The following is a 20,700-nucleotide window of genomic DNA, read 5'->3' as shown; positions in this document are numbered from 1 at the left end:
ATAACTGGCATATTTCTTAACCTCTCAGAATTTCAGGCTCTTCTTCAATGAAATGGACTGAACACTAACAACAAAGCTGTTGTGAGGCAAAGCACCTAGCACAGTGTCTGGATATAGTAGATGCTTGATGACTATTAGTATTCCTTTTCTCTGAATGCCAACAACAGATGGCCTGAGCTACAAGACTCTGTGTGATCTGGCTCACTCTGGCCATTCTCGCTCTTCATCTCTCTGCTCCAGGCACTTGGCTTCCCCACTATTTTTTGGACAGCTCAAGTACATTCCTGCCGCAGGGTCTTTCACCTATATTTGCCTTTGTGAGATCATTCTCCAGATATCTGCATGGCTTGTTCTTTCACTGAGCGCAATCTCTGTTCAAACTCATCTCCGCAAAGAGGCCTTACCTAACCACTGATCACAAGTAGAGACCGATTCTGTTTTGCAACAAGAGGCAAGATCCTTGTGTCTAGTAGTCAAATTTCTGTTCTCTACGAGCTCTAAGAACACCACAAATAGAGTGGGACAAGTGTCTCTCAGCCAGCAGAAAGAGTTCACAGATGGGTGGATTTCCAGAAAATCGGGTCCTCATTTCATTAAGTCAAAGACAAGCTTCATGCTAGGTCTTATGCCACTGGTCCTCAAGCCTTGTGCCGCAATGGACGATGGCAGAGAAGGCACAAGTAGAAACAAGACCAGGACCCAAGGTAGGTCTTTTAAACCTACCCCGACCTACCCCTCACACATCCACTTCAATGGGCCATCAAAGCGGCCCAGGTTCCCACATACAGGCAAGTCAGAGAGCATTCCAGGCTGCTGGAAAGGACCATCCTATTAGGTCTTTGCCTCCCAAAAGGACAGGCGTCTAGCAAGACACAGTGAGAGGAGCAAATGGGTCCTGGATGCCCAGCAGCCAGGGCAGGGTGACAGCTAGATGGGCCAGGGCTCTGAGGTCAGGTCCCGAGAACAAAGTCCAGGCAAACAGAGAGACCCAGAGTACCACAGTCCTCTAGAAGAGCCCCCACCTTGTCTGAGATCCTCCCTCCACCTGCCACTTGCCCTTTGGCTTAGATCTAACCTTGTTCAATGGAGCCTTCTGTCCAGAAGCAGGGTCCACATGGTTCCCGGAGATATCTCTCCACACCAGCTCACAAGATCTCAGGACTAGGACTTACATCTACCTTCCCGTTCCTTTGGTTCTCTGTGCCAATGCAGTGGGCACCTCCCCGCTTCCTGCCTCACGCAAGAACCACCAGAAGAAAGACACTCAACATATTCCCTTTCCAGGCCACATCAACCCTGCCCAGGTGCATGTGTCTGCTCAGTAGAACTTGAGAGATGCAGCCGAATAATGTCCCGCCCCCGCCCCCCCCCAAAAGTCCACCTCCACTAACTTCTCCCCTAAAAGAAAAGTCCCCAGGAAAGGCGTGCCTGTTCCCCTGCACCCTCTGGAACGCGGATTCAGTTCGGGTTAGGTCGGGGTGGGCAGAGAGTCCCTGAAATCCGGAGGACACTCCAGAGAGGCCAACGTCAAAGCAGCTGGGGACGAAGCAGAACCTCTGTCCTCAGCGGACGGCTTGAGAAGTAAACCCCAGCTGCCTGCCTGCCCAGACACGCTGAGCTCCAGGGCCAAGGACCAGTAGTGGGTCGAGGCCAAAACGCACAGGTAAGACTTGACCGTCCATCACCCAGGAGCCGCGGCTCCTATCCTCCGCCTCTCGCCCTACTTCTCCCTCCCTGATAAAAGTAAGTAAATGAAAGAAGTGAGGGGGACACTGCCCCGGCGCCCGCCGGCTGCCCTGGCCCGGCGCCTCCCTCCCAGGTTCACGTGGGGTCACCAGCCGCAAAGGCGAGGAGTCGGGGTGCCGCTCCGGGACCGCCCGCCCCTCCCCCGGACAGGCCGACGCGAGGGACCCGGGCCGGGCCCTGGGAGACTCACCGCGCAGCCCGGGGGTGGCCATGGCGCGGGCACCGGGACGCGACACCCGGACTGGCCCGGCCGCGCCGGCGAACGCTCGGGCTTAGGCGGCCGCCGCGGGGCTAATTCCACGGCGCTCGGCGGCGCCCGGACGTGCCCGCCCCCCGCCCGCCGCCCGCCGCCCCTCCCCGCCTCCCGCCCCTCCCCGCCCTCCCGCCGCCCCGCGCGAGGGGTCCCGGGGCCGCCCCGGCTGGCTCGGGCGCTGCGATCGCCCGCGGGCGGCTCGCGTCCAGGGCGCGCGGAGGTCGGCGAGGCCGAGGCCCAGCCGGGGCGGCCCCCCTGCTCCCGGGGACGCGCCTGCCCAGCCGGGCCGGTGCGCACCTTCAGCCGGATTAGCTCCCGCCCCGTCTGGCCGAGCGGGTCCAGTGCCCGCCCGCCCCCGCCGCGCCCGCGCTCCGCCGTCCCCACCTCGCCCGAGGCCCCCGGGGGCGGGGGGCGGGGGCGAGGAAGGACCCGAGGGCCGCAAGAGGCAGGAGGAGGCCAGGTCTTCAGGGACCGTCCCTCTGCGGCGCCGGGGACCGACGGGCTGCAGGAGGCAACAGGAGCAGCGCCGTCTCCGTCTCCGTCTCCGGTCTCCGCGCCTGGGTCAGGTGATGTAGTACGGGCTTAGGGCAGCTGGGGCTACACAGGGAAAGGCCCAGAGTCAGGCCCCCCGGGGAGCCAGTGGGCTCCCACAGACCCCAACGACACCAAAAGGCCCACAGTCAGGCTCCTACCCATCCCAAGAAGACAGTTAAGATAGTAAAAACAGAGAAAAGAAAGCTGGCTCCTAGCTCCAAAATGTAAGGGAGTATCTCCCTTTAACGGCTACTAAGTAATCACAGACCACAAAGAAATAGGTCATTAAGGTGTTATCAATAGTCGGTGCTCAAACCAGGACTGCACAAGAATCTCAAGGCCGCAGGCTCCCTGCCTAGGTTCTCAATAAAAGACGGCCACTAAAAGCCCTCGGTGGCAGCCCTGTCGGGACCCTTCTCACTTCTGAGAGCTTTCTCTGAATGTCTGCTTAATAGAGCTTTATCACTTTGCTCGCTCTCCGTTGTCCGCAAGATTCATTCTCTGACTCCATGAGACAAGGAAGCTTGGTTCGTCCATGAGATGAACCAAGCTTTCCCATATGACAGGTGACCCGGTTCAGGTGCCTTGTGGTGATGAGTGGACAAATGGAAGGCTGTCTGAGGGGGCTGTTGCTGGATGATGGAATCTGCAACTGCAACATGCCCTGAAGCTCAACACGTTCATTCATGCCAGAGACCCAAAAAGTGAAAGGGCATTATGTTAAGGTCAAGAATGCTATTTATCCTTCACTGGGAAGAATGATGTCTCCTCCACCGATGAGGTAGGCTGGTGGTGATATCTTGCCACTTGCTTGAGGACAAAGAAGAATAGACAACACAGAATGAGTCAGGGGCAGCACAGAAGGAAAACCAAAGGGATTATGTCCTTGTCCAGAGCTTTCTTCTGGCCACTGGGAGTAATCAGGGCTTGCGTCTATACAGGACTTCCTCTTCCTGGGGTACCCTTCTCAGAGCTTTCCCCGTGGTAATTCTTTGATTCTGACACAACCCCATGAGGAGTTACTGCTAGTGTGCCCATCTGACGGAGGAGACTACAGTGTAGAAAGTCAAGCAACTCGCCTCTAGGAGATATGCAGGAATCCCCAAGCAGCCAGCCCGCTCAGAGTCCACGCTCCAACACTTTGCTACTAGACTTCTTTCTCTTCCAAGCAATGCCCTTCACCCCCATTCACTCCCAGGGACCCTTCTCTGTGTCTTTTCAATGCCGAGAGCACTGGAAAGCTGCCATGGTTCCTTAATCCATTCCATTTCATCTTCTGCACTTTCTTAGTCCGTGAGCTCTCTCCATGAGATTCCCCCTAAAACACTCACCTTGGGAGCCTCTGTCTCACCTGGTCTGGGGGCAAGCAGGAAGGGAGTCCCTGAGACCAGAGGCAGGCTCTGCCCCATTATCCCTGCAAAGTAAGAGGAAGTGGCTGAGACACTCCTCCATTTCCACCTTCTCTTTTTGCAGCCTCCTTACCCTACTCCCTGCCATTTTTAAAAAATCAAAACATACAGGTTTTCTGATTTGGCTTGATTCTGGACAGTGAATTGTCCTATCAGTAAATATGAGGAGAAATTCAGGCAATGGAGGCAGAGGCAGTTGGAAAATTGACACCTTCTGCTGGAGAGGGAGGCTACCTCTCTGAGTTTCTCTGTGGCTGAGTTTCTACTGTGCCTCCAGTAACCGCTCATCCCCAGGTAGAGTGTTAGGCGATCAGTAAGAAGAGAGAGAGGTAATTCCATGGGGATCTGGTTTCCTACGGAGACCTCGGAGACTACTCGAAGTTGGAGGCAGGGTGACGGACAGGTGACAACCTTTGCATTATTGAGCAGTTATATTAAACTTCTATCCATTCTTCCTTTGCTCTACTTAAATAACCTCCCCCACCAAAACTGCTCAACACAATCCATGCCATTGGTAATGTATCTCCCCTCCAGGTGATTCCCCACAGAATTGGAAGTGGGTGAATCCTAGATATGCAGTAGCGGTTGGTTCATGTGCCAGCAAGGACCAAAACTGTAAAGCAACAGGGATGGGGTGGCTCTGGTGGAGTGGCCCGGCCCGGGAGGGCTCACCCAGGTGTCAAAGCACCTGGCTTCTGAACCTGCCCTGCCACCCAGCAGCTGTGTGACCTTTGACAAGTCTGAGTTCTCTGAGCTGCTTTTATTCTCTGTAAGGGGGGGGAGGGGCAGTAGATTGGATGGTATCCAAATCCCTTCCACCTCCACCATCCAGCACTTTCAGTGGCTAGAGTCTCTCCTGTGTTAAAAGGACGTGGAATGAAAAATCAATTCTCCCATCAAATTCCTGTCACAAACACAGGGCATTCCCTTTATCCTCATGGGTATTCTCTCGCCAGATAGGGTCTCCACCATTTTACCAGCATATACATGTAAACTCTTCACATAAATTTTGAGGAAGGACCATCTCTCCTTGGGACTGACATTACCGGTTAGTGATTTGGGGACTGGGTGAAGTTTGGTGTTATTTCTACCCTTCACCAAAGATGTCTGGAGTGGGCGGGGCCCCGGGCATGCAGCATGCAACTCTAAAGAAACTCAGCTCTTTGACCCTACAGGATAAAGTCAATCCCTAGGGCAGTGCCACTGACAATAGAGGCACTTATTCCCCCACTTTGAGTCTCGATTTCCTCTCATTTTCATTCTTGCCACTCCTTATGTTATTAAAGAACAATTTAGGGATGCCTGGGTGGCTCAGCAGTTGAGTGTCTGCCTTTGACTCAGGGAGTGATCCCGAGTCCCAGGATTGAGTCCCATGTCGGGCTCCCTGCATGGAGCCTGCTTCTCCCTCTGCCTGTGTCTCTGCCTCTTTCTCTCTCTCTCTCTCTCTCTGTCTCATGAGTAAATAAAATCCTAAAAAAAAAAAAAAAAAGAAAGAAAGAAAAATTTACAGTTACCCCCAGACTTCCAGCCATATTTTACCCTCTCAACCCCCTGAGTGAGACTAATTCCTATTCCCCAGATGAGGAAACTAAGTCTAAGAACCACTAATGGTCTTATTTGGGGCCACACAATAGGACAAGGGCCATGTGGAGAACCCAGGCCCACAAATGTAGGGCTCATCCCCCATGGCCAAACCTGCTGGATGGGATGCTGGTCCTGCACCTGCCAGCACCTCATTTCCAGTTCCCTCAGTCCTCGGTACCTTACTTTCCCGTAGGGGCCACCAAGAGTACAGAGGAACTTAGGGAGCCCACGGCTCAGAGAAACCCTTGCACACCTGCTCAAGGTCACCACAAGGTCAGTCATGCTGGCAATAACCATGTCTGTCTTGGCAGGAGCCTGGCTCCAGGACCCACCCCTCTGCTCTGTTCAGAAGCCCCTCAATCCAGAGCTTGGAGAACCTTGTGTTCCTGAGCAAATCCCTTTCACTTTAGGAACTTGGGCTGACTTCAGAGGAGGCCTGCCCCACACAATGTGCTCCTCACCCCACGGAGGCAGACACCACTATTTCCCAGAGGTTGGCCATGTCTGGGGCTGGAGTTCTTTCAGAAAGAGCCTGTGCCTACTCCCTCAGAATCAGGTTTGGAACTCAGGCCCAAACTACCACTGTCACCTCGGCCTAGAAGACACAGAGAACCATCAGCCTTTTGCAAGGTGAAAGATTGACCTTTATTGTGGGATCAGGAAGCACAAGAGCAGAGCAGGAGGAGGACTGAGGAGGACTGAGCAGCACTCTGGCCAGTCCAGTGAGGTCGGGTAAGGCAGGCGACAGTAGGCATCCAGGGCAGTGGCCTCACTTGCTGCACTTCCTGGGGGAACACCTGCATTGCATGGCATTGAGGATCTCATGGTAGATGAGGGAGCCATTGGTGCAGCGCAGGGGCACCTGCATGGGCTCCGTCTGAGTGGGCGAGCAGCAGGAGCACTGGTCCTGCACATCCTCCATGTGGATGGAGTACACGGCTTTGCTGGCACATTTACCCTGTGACAGAGCATAGAGAGGTGGGGCATTGCCATGCTGAAGAATCCTGCTTGACAATTTGTAAAGCTAGATCTTAGGAAAGTCTGACTTATCCACTATCCTTATGGTCCTATTACACCCAAATCATGCTAGCTGCAATTTCTATGCATGTTTGATCAGGAAACATAGTTCCCATCTTCCATTAAACGCTCTCCATTCTCTTTAAATGACTTGAATCTTTCTATGTTTTTTTCTTCTGCAGTCAAAAGGTCCCAGCACCTCACCCTCCCATAGGGTATTTTTTATATTAAAATTTTTTTTATTTGCTTAAAAAAATATGCTTCAAGTTCCTATCACTTCTCTCTGTGAATTTTCCAGGTGCTTCTAACATGTAACTAGAGGTGTGTCCAAGCAAGGAGACTCACCCGTCCCCACCCAGACCTCACTGAAGCCAGGGCCCCCTTACCTCACAGTAATGAATGTCCACCTCCTCTTCAGACTTACAGTCTCCCACTTTGACACGCTGCAGCTTGGCAATGATATCCTTGCATTCTGGCTCCTCACCTACAGGACAGGTGAGAGATGGGAACTGGGGCCTGGGTGAGATGCTATAGAATCCTCTCTGGCCCATTTCCCTCATTTTACTGGAAAAAGGTCAGTTTCGCAGTAACCAAATCACCAAAGCCAGCTTCGAGGAGGGGAGTTATCTTGGTTCACCTCAGATCCAGAGATACAGTTATAGCTGGATTTAACTCACTTAATGATACAGTTTTAATTGCAGGAGGAGCCTAGATCCGCTGTGCTTTGGTGATGGAGATCGATGAGACTTGCTTTTATGTAATTGTAGATTCTAAAGACCATAATGACTGGAGCAATCTCCTTAGACTTATAACTATATCCGGAAGCTAATGGACAATGAGGTAGCCAATAAATATAATTAATATCTATCTATCTTTGCCTTTGGAAAAGAGGAAAGGCAAATGTCATGGCCACACAAAGGGCTAAAAGGATCCCTAAAAGCCCTTATGGGGTTCTTCCTTTGGGAATAGTGGCCTCCAGACTCTGGCATGGCAGGGATTAGTGGCATTCAGATCTGAACCTCGACTTGGGCCACTGATAATTCTAAGATTTAATGCCAGCTCACCATTCGCCATCTGAACACTGGAAGTTTTCCATTTTTGAATGGCTCCCAGACTAAATCAACTCTAACTGCATATTAGCCTGCCTCCCAACTTTCAAATAACTTCATTTTACAGTGAAAGCCTGCCAACCACAAGAATGAATAAGGAAAACATATTTAGGCCAACATACTATATTCTTCTGCTGTAGGTTTAAATCCCTGAGCCTGGCTTCCTCTCCTTAGGAAGGGTCTCCACCTCCCAAAAGTACTGACCAACAAAGGCCCCTGGTTGCTTCCCTGCCAGTTTTGCAGATAACAGTCTCTTGACCAAATTCTGTGTGCAAAGTGCGCCCAGAGAGCATTCATCTCCTCTGACAGTTTCCTGACGTCACATTCTTAAACTTATGCAGACAGGAATCACAGAAAGAGTAGCCTTGGGAGCACGTCTCCTTAATCTGCCACCTGGTTACAGCAATTGCAAGGATTCTCAGATTGAGCCATCAGGAAAAGAATGAATGTCTGAGCACCAAAGGTATTCACGCTTTCACTCTTCCTTTCTTTATCCAATACCAAACATGGGCCCATGAACCCAAAATAAAGCAAGAACCAAAACACTAGACTCAAAACAAAACAAACAAAAAAAAAAAATATTAGCCCAGGCAAGTAATTCTAGATCTAGAGAACACAGCACAAACACTAGAAATCTGCAAGTTACTTGCACTCATGAACTCAAGAATGTGGGGTCAGACTGTTGTCAAATGGGCAGCCTTGTAGAGCTCTGGCCCCAAAAACACTGCTGTGAGCTCCCAGGGCCAACCAGCATAACATAATTGCAAGGCCACAAGGGGCCAAGACTGAAGAAGGGGAAGTTAATCAATGTAGATCAGTCTTCTGAACCCTTGAGAAGACTGTGTGTTCTCTGCATCTACAGCCCTCATGGCCCACGGGGGGAGCTGAAGTTAGCCAGCTGGTGGCTTCTCTTTCTCTGGAAGGTGGCTGTCTGACCATCAAAGAATACATGTATTCTTTGTGTATTGAGTGCCTGCTCTGTCAAGATTATCGATCAAGTGTGCCTTTTTTTCAAGGAGCTCTGGTTGGAAAAAGAAGATATTCTTTCACAGGACCATGAGCCACCCTCGCCTCTAGAAGGGGAGAAACAAGAGTTTGGAAAAAGCGAAGAGACTGCTTCATGGGGATTTGAATGGCAATTTGAGTAGAGGGCAGTCTAAGAACATTCAGGAAGGATGGCAGTCCCCTGCAGAGCTAAACTTAGTGACTGGTCAATGGTTAAGAACTATCTTTCCAGATCTATACTCTAAAAACTACAGAACACTTCTGAAAGAAATTGAGGAAGACAAAGAGATGGAAAAATATTCCATGCTCATGGATTGGAAGAATTAATATTGTAAAAATGTCTGTGCTACCCAGGGCAATTTACACGTTCAATGCAATCCCTATCAAAATACCATGGACTTTCTTCAGAGAGTTGGAACAAATAAGATTTGTATGGAATCAGAAAAGACCCCGAATAGCCAGGGGAATATTGAAAAAGAAAACCAGAGCCGGGGGCATCACAATGCCGGATTTCAAGTTGTACTACAAAGCTGTGATCATCAAGACAGTGTGGTACTGGCACAAGAACAGACACATAGATCAATGGAACAGAATAAAGAATCCAGAAATGGGCCCTCAACTCTATGGTCAACTAGTATTCGACAAAGCAGGGAAGACTATCCACTAGAAAAAGGACAGTCTCTTCAATAAATGGTGCTGGGAAAATTGGACAGCCACATGCAGAAGAATGAAACTGGACAATTCTCTTACACCAGACACAAAGATAAACTCAAAACGGTTGAAAGATCTAAACGTGAGACAAGAATCCATCATAATCCTAGAGGAGAACACAGGCAACACCCTTTTTGAACTTGGCCACAGCAACTTCTTGCAAGATACATCCATGAAGGCAAGGGAAACAAAAGCAAAAATGAACTATTGGGACTTAATCAGGATAAAAAGCTTCTGCACAGCACAGGAAGCAGTCAACAAAACTAAAAGACAACCTACAGAATGGGAGAAGATATTTGGAAATGACATATCAGATAAAGGGCTAGTATCCAAGATCTATAAAGAACTTATTATTGGGATCCCTGGGTAGCTCCATGGTTTAGCTCCTGCCTTCAGCCCAGGGCCTGATCCTGGAGTCCCGGGATCAAGTCCCACATCGGGCTCCCTGCATGGAGCCTGCTTCTCCCTCTGCCTGTGTCTGCCTCTCTCTGTGTGTCTCTCATGAATAAATAAATAAAATCTTTTTTAAAAAAAAAAGAACTTATTAATCTCAACAGCAAAGAAACAATCCAATCATGAAATGAGCAAAAGACATGAACAGAAAGTTCCCCAAAGAAGATATACACATGGCCAACAAGCACATGAGAAAATGTTCCGCATCACTTGCTATCAGGGAAATACAAATCAAAACCACCATGAGATACCACCTCACACCAGTGAGAATGGGGAAAATTAACAAGACAGGAAACAACAAATGTTGGAGTGTATGTGGAGAAGGGGGAACCCTCTTGCACTGTTGGTGGGAATGTGAATTGGTGCAGCCACTCTGGAAAAGTGTGTGGAGGTTCCTCAAAGAGTTAAAAATAGAGCTACCTTATGACCCAGCAATTGCACTGCTGTAGATTTACCCCAAAGATACAGATGCAGTGAAACACCAGGACACTGCACCCCAGTGTTTATAGCAGCAGTGTCCCCAGTAGCCAAACTGTGGAAGGAGCCTCAGTGTCCATAACAGATGAATGGATAAAGAAGATGTGGTCTATATATACGATGGAATATGACTCAGCCATCAGAAAAGACGAATACCCACCATTTGCTTCGACGTGGATGGAACCGGAGGGTATTACGCTGAGTGAAGTAAGTCAATCAGAAAAGGACAAACATATGGTTTCACTCATACGGGGGAATATAAAAAATAGTGAAAAGGATTAAAGGGGAAAGGAGAGAAAATGAGTGGGAAATATCAGAGAGGGTGACAAAACATGAGAGACTCCTAACTCTGGGAAATGAACAAGGGGTAGTGGAAGGGGAGGTGGACAGGAGGATGGGGTGACTGGGTGACAGACACTGAGCAGGGCACTTGATGGGATGAGTACTGGGTGTTATACTGTATCTTGGCAAATCGAACTCCAATAAAAAAATATACAGGGATCCCTGGATGGCTCAGCAGTTTAGTGCCTGCCTTCGACCCAGGGTGCAATCCTGGAGACCTGGAATCGAGTCCCACGTCAGGCTCCTTTCATGGAGCCTGCTTCTCCCTCTGCCTGTGTCTCTGCCTCTCTCTCTCTCTCTCTCTCTCTCTCTCTGTGTGTGTGTGTGTGTGTGTGTCTCATGAATACATAAATAAAATCTTTTTTAAAGATAACAAAATAAAAGAAAGATAGAACTATCTTTCCAGAACAAGCTTCCTCCAAAGGATAGTTCCTGGACTTGATCTGATGGATTTCAAAGGACAAGCTATTGGTAATATACTTACATGTGTCACAGCAGGTGCCTGGAATTTTCATGATTTTCCCCTAAGAAAACAGCAAAGTCCCAGATTAGTCACAGAAAAATATACAGCAGACAGCTTTTGGGTCACTCCAGGCTATTTCCTGGCTCTGGACTCACAGCGCCGAGCTTTGGTCCCCAGACATAAACTGTGGATTGCCATCACAGATGTGAACAGGCTGACCACCCTACCTGACCAAGCTGGAACAATTCTGATTATTCTGGATTCTCTCTCAGTTGTGTCACCAGGAGACTAGAAATCATTTGATCTCTCACCTTCCCATTCGAGGATCACAGATTCAGTCTCCCCCAAGGAAAGGTTTATCCATTGAAAACATCACATAGCACAGGGTTTTTGTCTCTCCAACAAGCTTTGATTTTGAAACCTCATTGATTTTTAAACTAGGTCAGGGGGCTCCCTTCGACACTGGAACATCATGTCAGAGAAGACTGCCTGCTGTTTCAGAGGACTCTGTTCTTAAAGTCAAAGATGAAGCTGTGAAGAGGAAAGTAGGACCTGAGCTCCAACTACTCACTCCCTCAGCCAGACACTTGTGTTCATCGAAAGGTGGGCAACCCGTGACTCTCTTCTCCCAGATGTACTCTCCTCTTTCATTGACCTTGCAGAAGTGACTGTCACAGCCATCCTGGATAGTCTCATCACGCTGAAAACAAAGAGGGGGAATGGGTAGAGCAAATCTGAAGGCATTTTTTGGGTTGCAAAGACACTTCAAGCCACGACCCTGACTCCTTGAAGTTATTGAAACAATCTGGAGGACTACGAAACACAAATGAGACTGTATCTATAGTCTCCACAACCAGAGCACACAATGGAAGTGGAGTCTCCGTTTTACAACTTATTTTCTGTGAATAGGGCTGCATAAATGCAGAGAATCCCCCAAACTCTTCTGACCACCTAGAATCTTAAAAAATTAAGACATACTGAGGGTAAACTAGCACATCAATAACTGAACCAGAGATGAACCAGGGAGCCACCACCCAGCTAACAACTAATTTTCATTCTCATAGATCAGACTCAGTTTCACCCCGATTGCCCTTACAGTCTTATAGACAGTTGAGGCTGGAAAAAATCCTAAAAATCAATCAACTCCAAATCATGGACCTTATACCCACTCCACTCTTGTCAAGAAGAGTGAAAAAAAATAATAAATCAAAGAGAAAATTCTGTATCTTCTATAGGCTATCCATCTCTTGTCTGTAAAATCAGAAATAGGAGAGAATCTAATATTGACCCAAACTCGGTTCCTCTTTCTTGAAGAAGAGATGCCAATATAGGAAATCAGGTGGTGACATGAGTTCAACTTGCTCCCACCTTCAGTGTCATGATCTGTCCTCCTCTTAGCTGAATGGTGCAAGCTATAGGCAGACATCTCCCACAGCATTCACCTTGGTTCTTCTCTTCCTTATAACCCTGTATCCAGGAGAAAAATCAGCCTTGGTTAACCCCCCTGCCCAGAACACCCCAATCATACGTAGGCTTACTTTCCCAGCTTCTCATCTTTCCATCCAGCAGTTTTACCCAAAATTCACAAAGTTAACATTCAACTCTTGGCTAACCTTTGTCAGTTCTCAGTTCCCTAGATGGCATTCCTTCCCTCCACACATGTACATCTTGCTTATGTTCTAGTAATCAGAACTATTAAATTAGACCTCTCCCTTGAGCTCCAGACTTACAAATTCAATTGTTTGCTTGACAATTATCTTATCTATCCAAGACTTATACACAAAATGCAACTTGATTTTTGTCCCAAATTTCATCCTTCTCCTGTCCTGCCTTATCTTAGTAAATGGCTTCATTACCCAGTTGCTCAAAACCAGAAATCTGGGAGTCATCCTTGACTTCTTTCTTTTTCTCTTTCCCCCACCCCCATCATCAAATCATGCCAAAAATGTCTCTTTAACTCATCTTCTGCTTGTCATGACCAATGTCCTCTGTCATCATCATATCTATCATCATATACCACTAGACTCTGGTAATAGTCTTAATTTGTCTTCCTCCCTCCATTCTTGCCCTTGTACTGTTGGTCTCCACACATCTTCTAGAGTGACTTTCATATGAGTCTAGTCATGTCACTCCCTTGCTTAAAAACCATCCATGGAATTCTGGTTCCAGTAATGGCAGAGTAGCTTATATTGGACTGACCCTCTGTAGACAGAGATGATAAATTCTTGACAAAATATTTTAAACAATTGTGGAAAGGCACTGGATGACAAAAATAACATGAGTTTATCTCTCATGTAGAAGTAAACTATTTGACAACAGTAGCACAAATTATTGGGGGAGAGTATATCCTACATGAAATGTATATTATCAAACCAAGGTAGATTATGATAAATCAAGGATGTATATTGCAATCTCTAGAGTAACTTCTATTATCTCTGGCAAAATATTTTCTATCTTCATCTGTGATTTCTTCTTTGATTCACGGATTATTTTAATATATTTTATTTAAGTTCCAAATCAGATGGAGGGAATGTTTCTAAATACCTTCTTGTTACTAATTTCAATCAAATTTCATTGTGGGGGGCAGCCCGGGTGGCTCAGCAGTTTAGTGCCGCCTTCAGCCCAGGACGTGATCCTGGAGACCCAGGATGGAGTCCCACGTCGGGCTCCCTGCATGGAGCCTGCTTCTCCCTCTGCCTGTGTCTCTGCCTCTCTCTCTCTCTTCTCTGTGTATTCTCATGAATAAATAAAAATAAAATCTTTAAAAAAATTTCATTGTGGTCTATAGAACATACTCTAAATGATTTCAAAATTTTTACATTTATTGATCTTTTTATGGCCCAGAATTTGGTACAGATAAGTGAAAATTCCATATGCATTTGAGAAGAATGTGTGCTCTGCACTTTAGGAGCATAGTAGTTTATTAATTTCAATTAGGTCAAGTTGGTGTATACAGTTTTCCAAATCTTTTCTATCTATACTGATTTTTTTCTATTTGTCCTATCAATTACTGAGAAAAATCACATTAAAATTATGAAATAAGGTTATAGATAAGCTTATTTCTCCCTCTAGTTCTGTCAATTTGTGTTTCATATATTGGAAACTCTGGTACCAGATGCAAACATATTTAGGATTCTTGTGTCTTCATGATGAATCTACTCTTTTATAATTGTGAAATAACCTTCTTTATTTTTGGTAACATTCCTCATCTTACAGTCTATTTTGTTTGGTATTAATATATTCATCTTAGCATTCCTATTCTTAGCATCGACTGGTGTATCTTTTTCCACCCTTTTATTTTTAATCTCTCCATCTCTTTAAATTGAAAATGTATCTTGGGGGACTTGGCTGGCACAGTGGGTGGAGCATGTGATTCTTGATCTGAGGGTCATGAGTTCAAGCCCCATGCTGGGGGTAGAGCTTACTTTAAAAAATAACAATAATAAATAAATAAAATTAAAAGCACACTTCTTGTAAACAGCATACTAATTGGATCTTGTTTTTTTATCTAAGCCTGACAATCTCCATTTTTTATTGGGATTTTGTTTTGCTCATTTACATTTAATGTAATTATCGATATGGTTGGGTTTAAATCTACCATTTTGCTATTCATTTCACTTGTCTTCTCTGTTATTCATCCTTTTGTTGATTAATTTCTATATTATTTTGGGTTGTTTGTTTAAAATTTCATTTTCTCTCCCCTATTGGCCTTTTAGCTGCATTTTTTCATATTACTATTTTAGTGGTTACATAGGCTTATCCATTTGTCAAACTTCATCAAACTATATACTTAACATCCGTCCATTTTATTACAGGTAATCTATCCCCATTTTAAGAAATAATAATTTTACAAAAATTTTAAAAATAAAGTCACCAACTTGTTAACTCGTCATACTATAAAGGGGCAGCTGGGAGGGGGGACCAGCTCTCTATGGCATCCCACTGCATTTAGGATAAAATCCAATCTTCTTAGCATGTTCTACAATGCCCTGTATGTATGATTCTTTCCTAATTTTATGACCTTATCTTCTACCACCATACCCTGGCTTTTGACAATCTACCCGTGTGCACCTTCTAGGACCATGAACATGCCAACCTCCTCAACTGAGAGTCTTTGTGTATGTTATCCCTCCATCTGGAATGCTCTTCCCCATGCTTCATATAGCTAGTTCTTTCTCATTCTTCAGTAATCATTTCAAATACCATTCCTCAAAGAGGTCTTGCAAGATACCACACACACACACACACACACACACACACACACAACATTCTTCATAACACTTAACACAATCTGAAATTTTCATTTGTTCTCCCTGAGAAGCATGTAAATTCAAACTAAATCTATGCTGTTGTCATTGTAGCCCCACACCTGGCTCTAAGTAGGCCTCCTACACTCACTGAGATGAGTTGAGCTGGGAACTCCTTGACTATGGCTTTAAGTGACAGCCCTTCATTTACATCTACACTGGAAAAAGCAACAGCTTCCAGACAATAAGATTTCACTGTCTTGCAAAAATGTCCCCAAAGAGACAACCGAGGGTGACCAACTTTTATCTTGCAAAGTAAGAGTATTTTCAACAATGTTAATAAAATAAAAACCAAAAAGCTACCATCAGCTGCTTCATCACTGCAGCTAAATTAAAGCTCTTTTAATGCAACCCAGCACTTTGGGAAAAAAAAAAAAAAAAAAAAGAACATAATCTCACAACATTTTTAAAAAATAAGTTGAATTATATGAGAAACCAACTACAATGTCATTGTTTTTCTCATTTTGCCACATTTAGTAATAACCACTTAGAGACTCATTCATTCGGGTCCTGAGGTTTTCCTAACATGAATCTCTAGTCAGTCAGTTTGAAGCCTTCAGACAGAAAATGTGGGCTTCTCCGCCTTGCTCCTATGTTCATTGCACATGGGCTGAACACTCCTAACTCCTAATTGGCAGACAAGGTTAGGAGTCAGCTTGCTCAGAATGAATTTAAACAACTGGCTGCTCATAAACCAAGCTTCTGAACTCAATATATCGTCAGGCAGTAGGCTGTGTAGAAAGCACATGAGTGCAGAATCAGCACAGAATCAGGGATCCTGGGTCCCCACCACAGGTTCAATCTGGGAAGGACACTGCTGGAGTTTGAGGCCATCAGGTTGTTTTCACTGATGAGCTTTAAACTGTGTTTTCAAAAATGTACGATTCATGAAAGGTGTGGGGCTGAAGTAAAGGGGACAAAAAGAAAGGGATGGAATAACAGTATGAGTGAGTGTGGGTGGTTACAGTCAGGAGGAGGAAATTAAACAGGGCTTAAATCAGGCAGGATTTTTGTGGGAATGGAGATCTGGGTGTTTTTCTTTTCAGGGAAGTGTCAGAAGAAGAGACCTGGAAACACCCTTTGCTCAGCAGGCCCAAGGGGAGGGAAGTGGACAAAATCTTTACAAGGAGAAGCAAGTGGGCAGGGGACAAAGGGAGGAACAGGCTGCTAAGTGAAGCAGTGGAGACAAAACCCACATGCCAGAGAGGCAGAGCGCACAATTAAGCCATGAAAAAGGAAAGGCAGAGGGTGTTGTGGAGGGAGAAAGAACAGAAGAAAAAGAAGAGAGGGTGGAAGGTAATAGAGAGGGGCGATGATTTTGGAGTTGGGAACAAGGGAGGGGAGCATGGCAGGACCCACTTGCTGGAGTAAACAAAGAAAACAGACCCTCTGCACATCCACTGCCCTACAAGGCCAGAATGCAGCTGCACCAGGTAAGAGGGCTTGTCTGAGCCACTGGTGGCCTAGTAAGATGCTGCTTAATGGGCTTTCCTCAGAACATCCAATCAGGAGCAGCCACTTCCTCTGCCTGCCAGTCAAGTTCCCTGCCTCACCTGTGTAGGTCTGAGCAGCCCAGTCAGTCTTGCTCATGTCCCATCCCACCCCTAACACTGCCCTGCCTGTGTCTCATAGCCCTTTTAGGTATAAGCACGGTCTCCCCTGGGAGGAAATGGGGACTCACCTGTCTAGTGACACTAACACTTTAGTCTGATGAGGCAGTTCAAGCAGACCTACCTAAGCTCAATTCACCACAGCTCCTCACCTGCAGGAGACCCCTCTGACCATCACAGCAGAGGAGCGTGGCAAGACCAGTTAAGGGTGCTGATCTAGAATGGAGACAACTGAGGCAGTTTTCAGCAAAAGTTGGGAGATACATGGAAGGAGGACGAATCTAGCAGTTCTCAAGAGGTAGGAAGTGGAGACACTGCCATGGGGGATATCATAATTTTTGGAGGAAAGGAGGGAGAATACCAAAAAGGGCCATGGATTTAAAAATACTGAAACCTAGATGTAGACTGGATTGATTCTAAGGCTGGATTTCTATGGTTGCAAGAGGAGCTTACGGTGCTACCTTCTGGGCACTAGAGGGCACTGTTAGAGAGGTAGCAGCCTGCCCTCCAGAAAGCGTTCCTTCCAGAGGCTGCTGGTGGGGACTTTTTCCTGCACTGATTGTAGTTCAGTGGGCATCCAAGGTGAAAAAGATGCCACAAACTCCACACAGCATTATTTCATTCTGTATTCAAGCCTAGATGTATTCTAGGGGAGCTGTTACATGCACATACACCATCCAAAACCCTAAAGCACCAACTGGGATTTAAAAAAATAAAAAAGCATGTATTGGCTTCTTTCTAATTGAGGCAGGAATGTTCTCTTGGAATCATTCTGTAAGAAATCGCTGTGTCTCCCATAGACCCATTCACTCCATATATATTTTATTAAGCCCCTACTTTGAGAGTGACTCTGCCAAGTGCCAGAAAGAACACACATGTAGAACACTCCATACGAAGGACCTGCTCAAGTGTTCTTCATCACAATCCTCCTGAAGTCCCCTCCTGCTCTGATTGACTTTGCTCCTACTCATATGAAGGACTCTTCCCAGACTCCGCCCCAGAGCCGACCTGCTCTCTGGCAAAGTTGAGGGGGAAAGCCTTCCATTTGCACCATCTAAAAGAGCTATTACTGTATTCTGTGCCTCTAGCTCCCGAGAAGCTCATCTGACCAATTGTGTTTTCAAGAAAAGCAGGAGCCCCCAACAAAGATGGGGATTTGAGGAAGAAGCATTGGTCCAGCTCTGTGGGGTGGGGCTGAGTCAGAATTTAAAACAGTGAAATGCAGTTTTAATCTATCCAACTAGAAATGACGATTCCACTTCTCAGAATCCACCCTCAGGAGGCTTTCAGAGTGAACATAGTCATTGTGGCCTGGCAGAAACAGGGTGAAAGATTTTAAGCCACCTCCATGCCCAATAATGAAAGTATAGGTTGAGGTACATCTGTCCCAAGGAATATTGCATAGAATTTTACACATAATAAGTGTCTGATAAATATTTGTTAACTAATTAATTTTTAAAGTTATCACAGAATGTAGTGATGCTTCTTAAAATGTAGTATAAAAAAATAAAGATCTATAAAAATGGTACTATAAGCCTTGTGTTTATTCTTTGAATTTACAAAGTAAGACTCTTCATGATAGTTGTTAAATATTGTCCACAATCAGAAAATAACAAAAGCTTTATTGATAGATCCTAGTGAGGTCCCAGTGCTTGGATCCCCCAAGTATCCTGGTACCTAGGGATCCTAGGTCCCTGACAACCCTCTTACCAGGGGGCATGCCTCACAGGTGGTCTTCCTGCACTCCAGCTTGAATCCAGAGATGACTCCCACCTGGACGGTGCAGCGGCAGGTTGTACACACATCAATCATCAGACTTTTCCCCGGCTGAAACCAGAGGCACCAGGGTCAGGCCTCCCAGAACCCTGACCCCCTGACCCTCCCACTCACCTCAGCAGTATACCTGAGGAGAAAGGAGGCCTGGCTGCCCACAGCCAAGATGAGCTACCACCCTGAAGCTCCTCCTGTGTCCAGTGGCCCACTCCCTTCCTGCCCTCCCACCTCAAGTATGGCAATAGTAAGTCAGAGCTTTTATGCCAGCAAGGGAGCCTGAGCAGGGGGAGAAGAGGATGGATTGAAGGGTGTGTCACACCATCAGAGTGCTCTTCTGCACACAGAAGAGATGCCGATGAGCCCGAGTAGGAGGCAGAAGGTGAGTCCCTAGAGAGTCAGCAAGACAGCAGGAGCCTGGGCACCAGGATGCCAGGGAAGCCAGGAGCCAATGGAAAGTGGAAAACATAATAATAAAAAAAAAATAAGTAAATAAATAAATAATAAAAAAATAAAAAGGAAAATGGAGGGTAGGGCTCCCTGTTTCCTTTCCTTTCCACTTCAGAATGACTGAGCTGCCTGCCCTTCCCACAATGCCCCGAGGCCTCCCCCACAACTCGCCCAGTAGAAGAAGGCTTACCCCAATGATGGTACCATTGAGCAAGCAGGCCTCCAGGGGCTCTAGGGGAGAGACAAAAGTGCAGGGCTGATCCCTCAGGGTCTCCTCCTCCCCACCTGGGCCCCTCTCCTACATCTGCAGTCCCTCACCCCGCCCCACCCCCAGGAGCCGTGGGTCCTACTGCCAGGGCTACAGTGGCCATGCTTCCCCAGGCCTGCCAAGCAAGGGCAGACTGCCTGTGTCCTGCCACCCAGCCCACACTGAGACCTTTCTCCCCTGGTCCTCAAGGCAACAGCCTTGTTTCATGGTCCACACTTCAGGAGTGATGGGGAGGGCACTTGGGCTTCTGAAAGAGTGAACTCTGCTCTGGAAACTTCAAGTCCCAGAATCAAATCACACTAAGAACTCACAGCAGGTGGTAGAGAGAGTCGCTATTTTGTTGGTTGATTTGTTGGCAGGGTTGAGGTGGAAAGTTGGGAGTACCCCTTCCCAGTAGAGGCAATACAGTGAATGATCAAGAAGTCTGGAGTTGGTGAGTCTGCTACTCACTAACTCGCAGGAGCAAATGGAAGTAAAATGGTAGACAGTCACTGAGCACAGTGATGACCTTCAGGAGCCTGTGATTTTCTCTCATCTTATTTGCTTTCCCACAAAACCATTAGGAGCAGAAAGGAGAATTTGGATCCTGCCCATTTCCCTAGTTGCTTAAAAGGCAAAGAATTCAGGAGCCCTTGGTGGACAGATAGGCTTAGATGTAGGGCCCCTGGACACACGCCTTACCGCAGTGACAGGTGGGACAACACTCTGAGGTCTTACAGCTCAGCTGGAAGCCCGTGGGGCAGGTGGGGACATTCAGCTGGGGGCAGGAGACATTCCTCTGTTGCACAAAGACCTCTTCCTTCACTCGGACACACTCATTGATGAGGCAGGGGTTGTCAGGGGAGGCCCAGTGAGAGCCAACCTGTGGTTAGAGCACTGGAGTTGAGTAAGGCTGGGGCCGAGGGCCCAATGGGAGTGTGCTGTTCTCTCAGGGAGCCAATCTGGGCTCTGGGGATGAGCCCCAGCTTAACATCTAAGTACCACACATAGGGTAAGACCCACAGAGGGAATGAATGGGGCACATCCCAAGTCCTTCAGTGAGTCTGGGTCAAAGTCACCCTGACCACGATCCTAGCTCAGAGCCATGAGTTCTACAGACACTGTCTTCACAACTTTAGGGAAGCCTGGGGACACTCCCCTCCATCCTGGGCACTGGCTGTGAACTGAGTTCAGAGGCTCTAGGGCACTCTGA

General features: G+C 47.0%; 2 protein-coding genes across 6 annotated transcripts in view; both read right to left on the bottom strand.

Moving 5' to 3' along the window:
- ANO2 (anoctamin 2) overlaps nt 1-2,066 on the bottom strand; it is a 343,520-nt gene extending 341,454 nt beyond the window's left edge. For all 3 annotated transcript variants that reach the window (XM_077871350.1, XM_077871352.1, XM_077871354.1), the window contains exon 1: nt 1,937-2,066. In XM_077871350.1, the coding sequence (XP_077727476.1) occupies nt 1,937-1,958 (22 nt within the window). In that variant the 5' untranslated portion in view covers nt 1,959-2,066. The remainder of the gene's footprint in view (nt 1-1,936) is intronic.
- A 4,081-nt stretch (nt 2,067-6,147) lies between these two features.
- VWF (von Willebrand factor) overlaps nt 6,148-20,700 on the bottom strand; it is a 137,724-nt gene continuing 123,171 nt past the window's right edge. For 2 of the 3 annotated variants that reach the window (XM_077871349.1, XM_077871348.1), the window contains exons 45-52: nt 20,190-20,370; nt 19,431-19,471; nt 18,731-18,847; nt 12,472-12,570; nt 11,675-11,803; nt 11,125-11,164; nt 6,930-7,027; nt 6,148-6,484 (exon numbers count right to left, since the gene is read on the bottom strand). In XM_077871349.1, coding sequence (XP_077727475.1) covers nt 6,296-6,484; nt 6,930-7,027; nt 11,125-11,164; nt 11,675-11,803; nt 12,472-12,570; nt 18,731-18,847; nt 19,431-19,471; nt 20,190-20,370 — 894 coding nt within the window. In that variant the 3' untranslated portion in view covers nt 6,148-6,295. Of the gene's footprint in view, nt 6,485-6,929; nt 7,028-11,124; nt 11,165-11,674; nt 11,804-12,471; nt 12,571-18,730; nt 18,848-19,112; nt 19,208-19,430; nt 19,472-20,189; nt 20,371-20,700 lie in introns of those variants that run through there. The other variant, XR_013364392.1, reaches the window with a different exon arrangement.

The sequence above is a fragment of the Canis aureus genome, chromosome 25 (genome assembly GCF_053574225.1).
Source record: "Canis aureus isolate CA01 chromosome 25, VMU_Caureus_v.1.0, whole genome shotgun sequence".
Classification (NCBI taxonomy): domain Eukaryota; kingdom Metazoa; phylum Chordata; class Mammalia; order Carnivora; family Canidae; genus Canis; species Canis aureus.
This window is presented reverse-complemented; position numbering and strand designations above follow the sequence as displayed.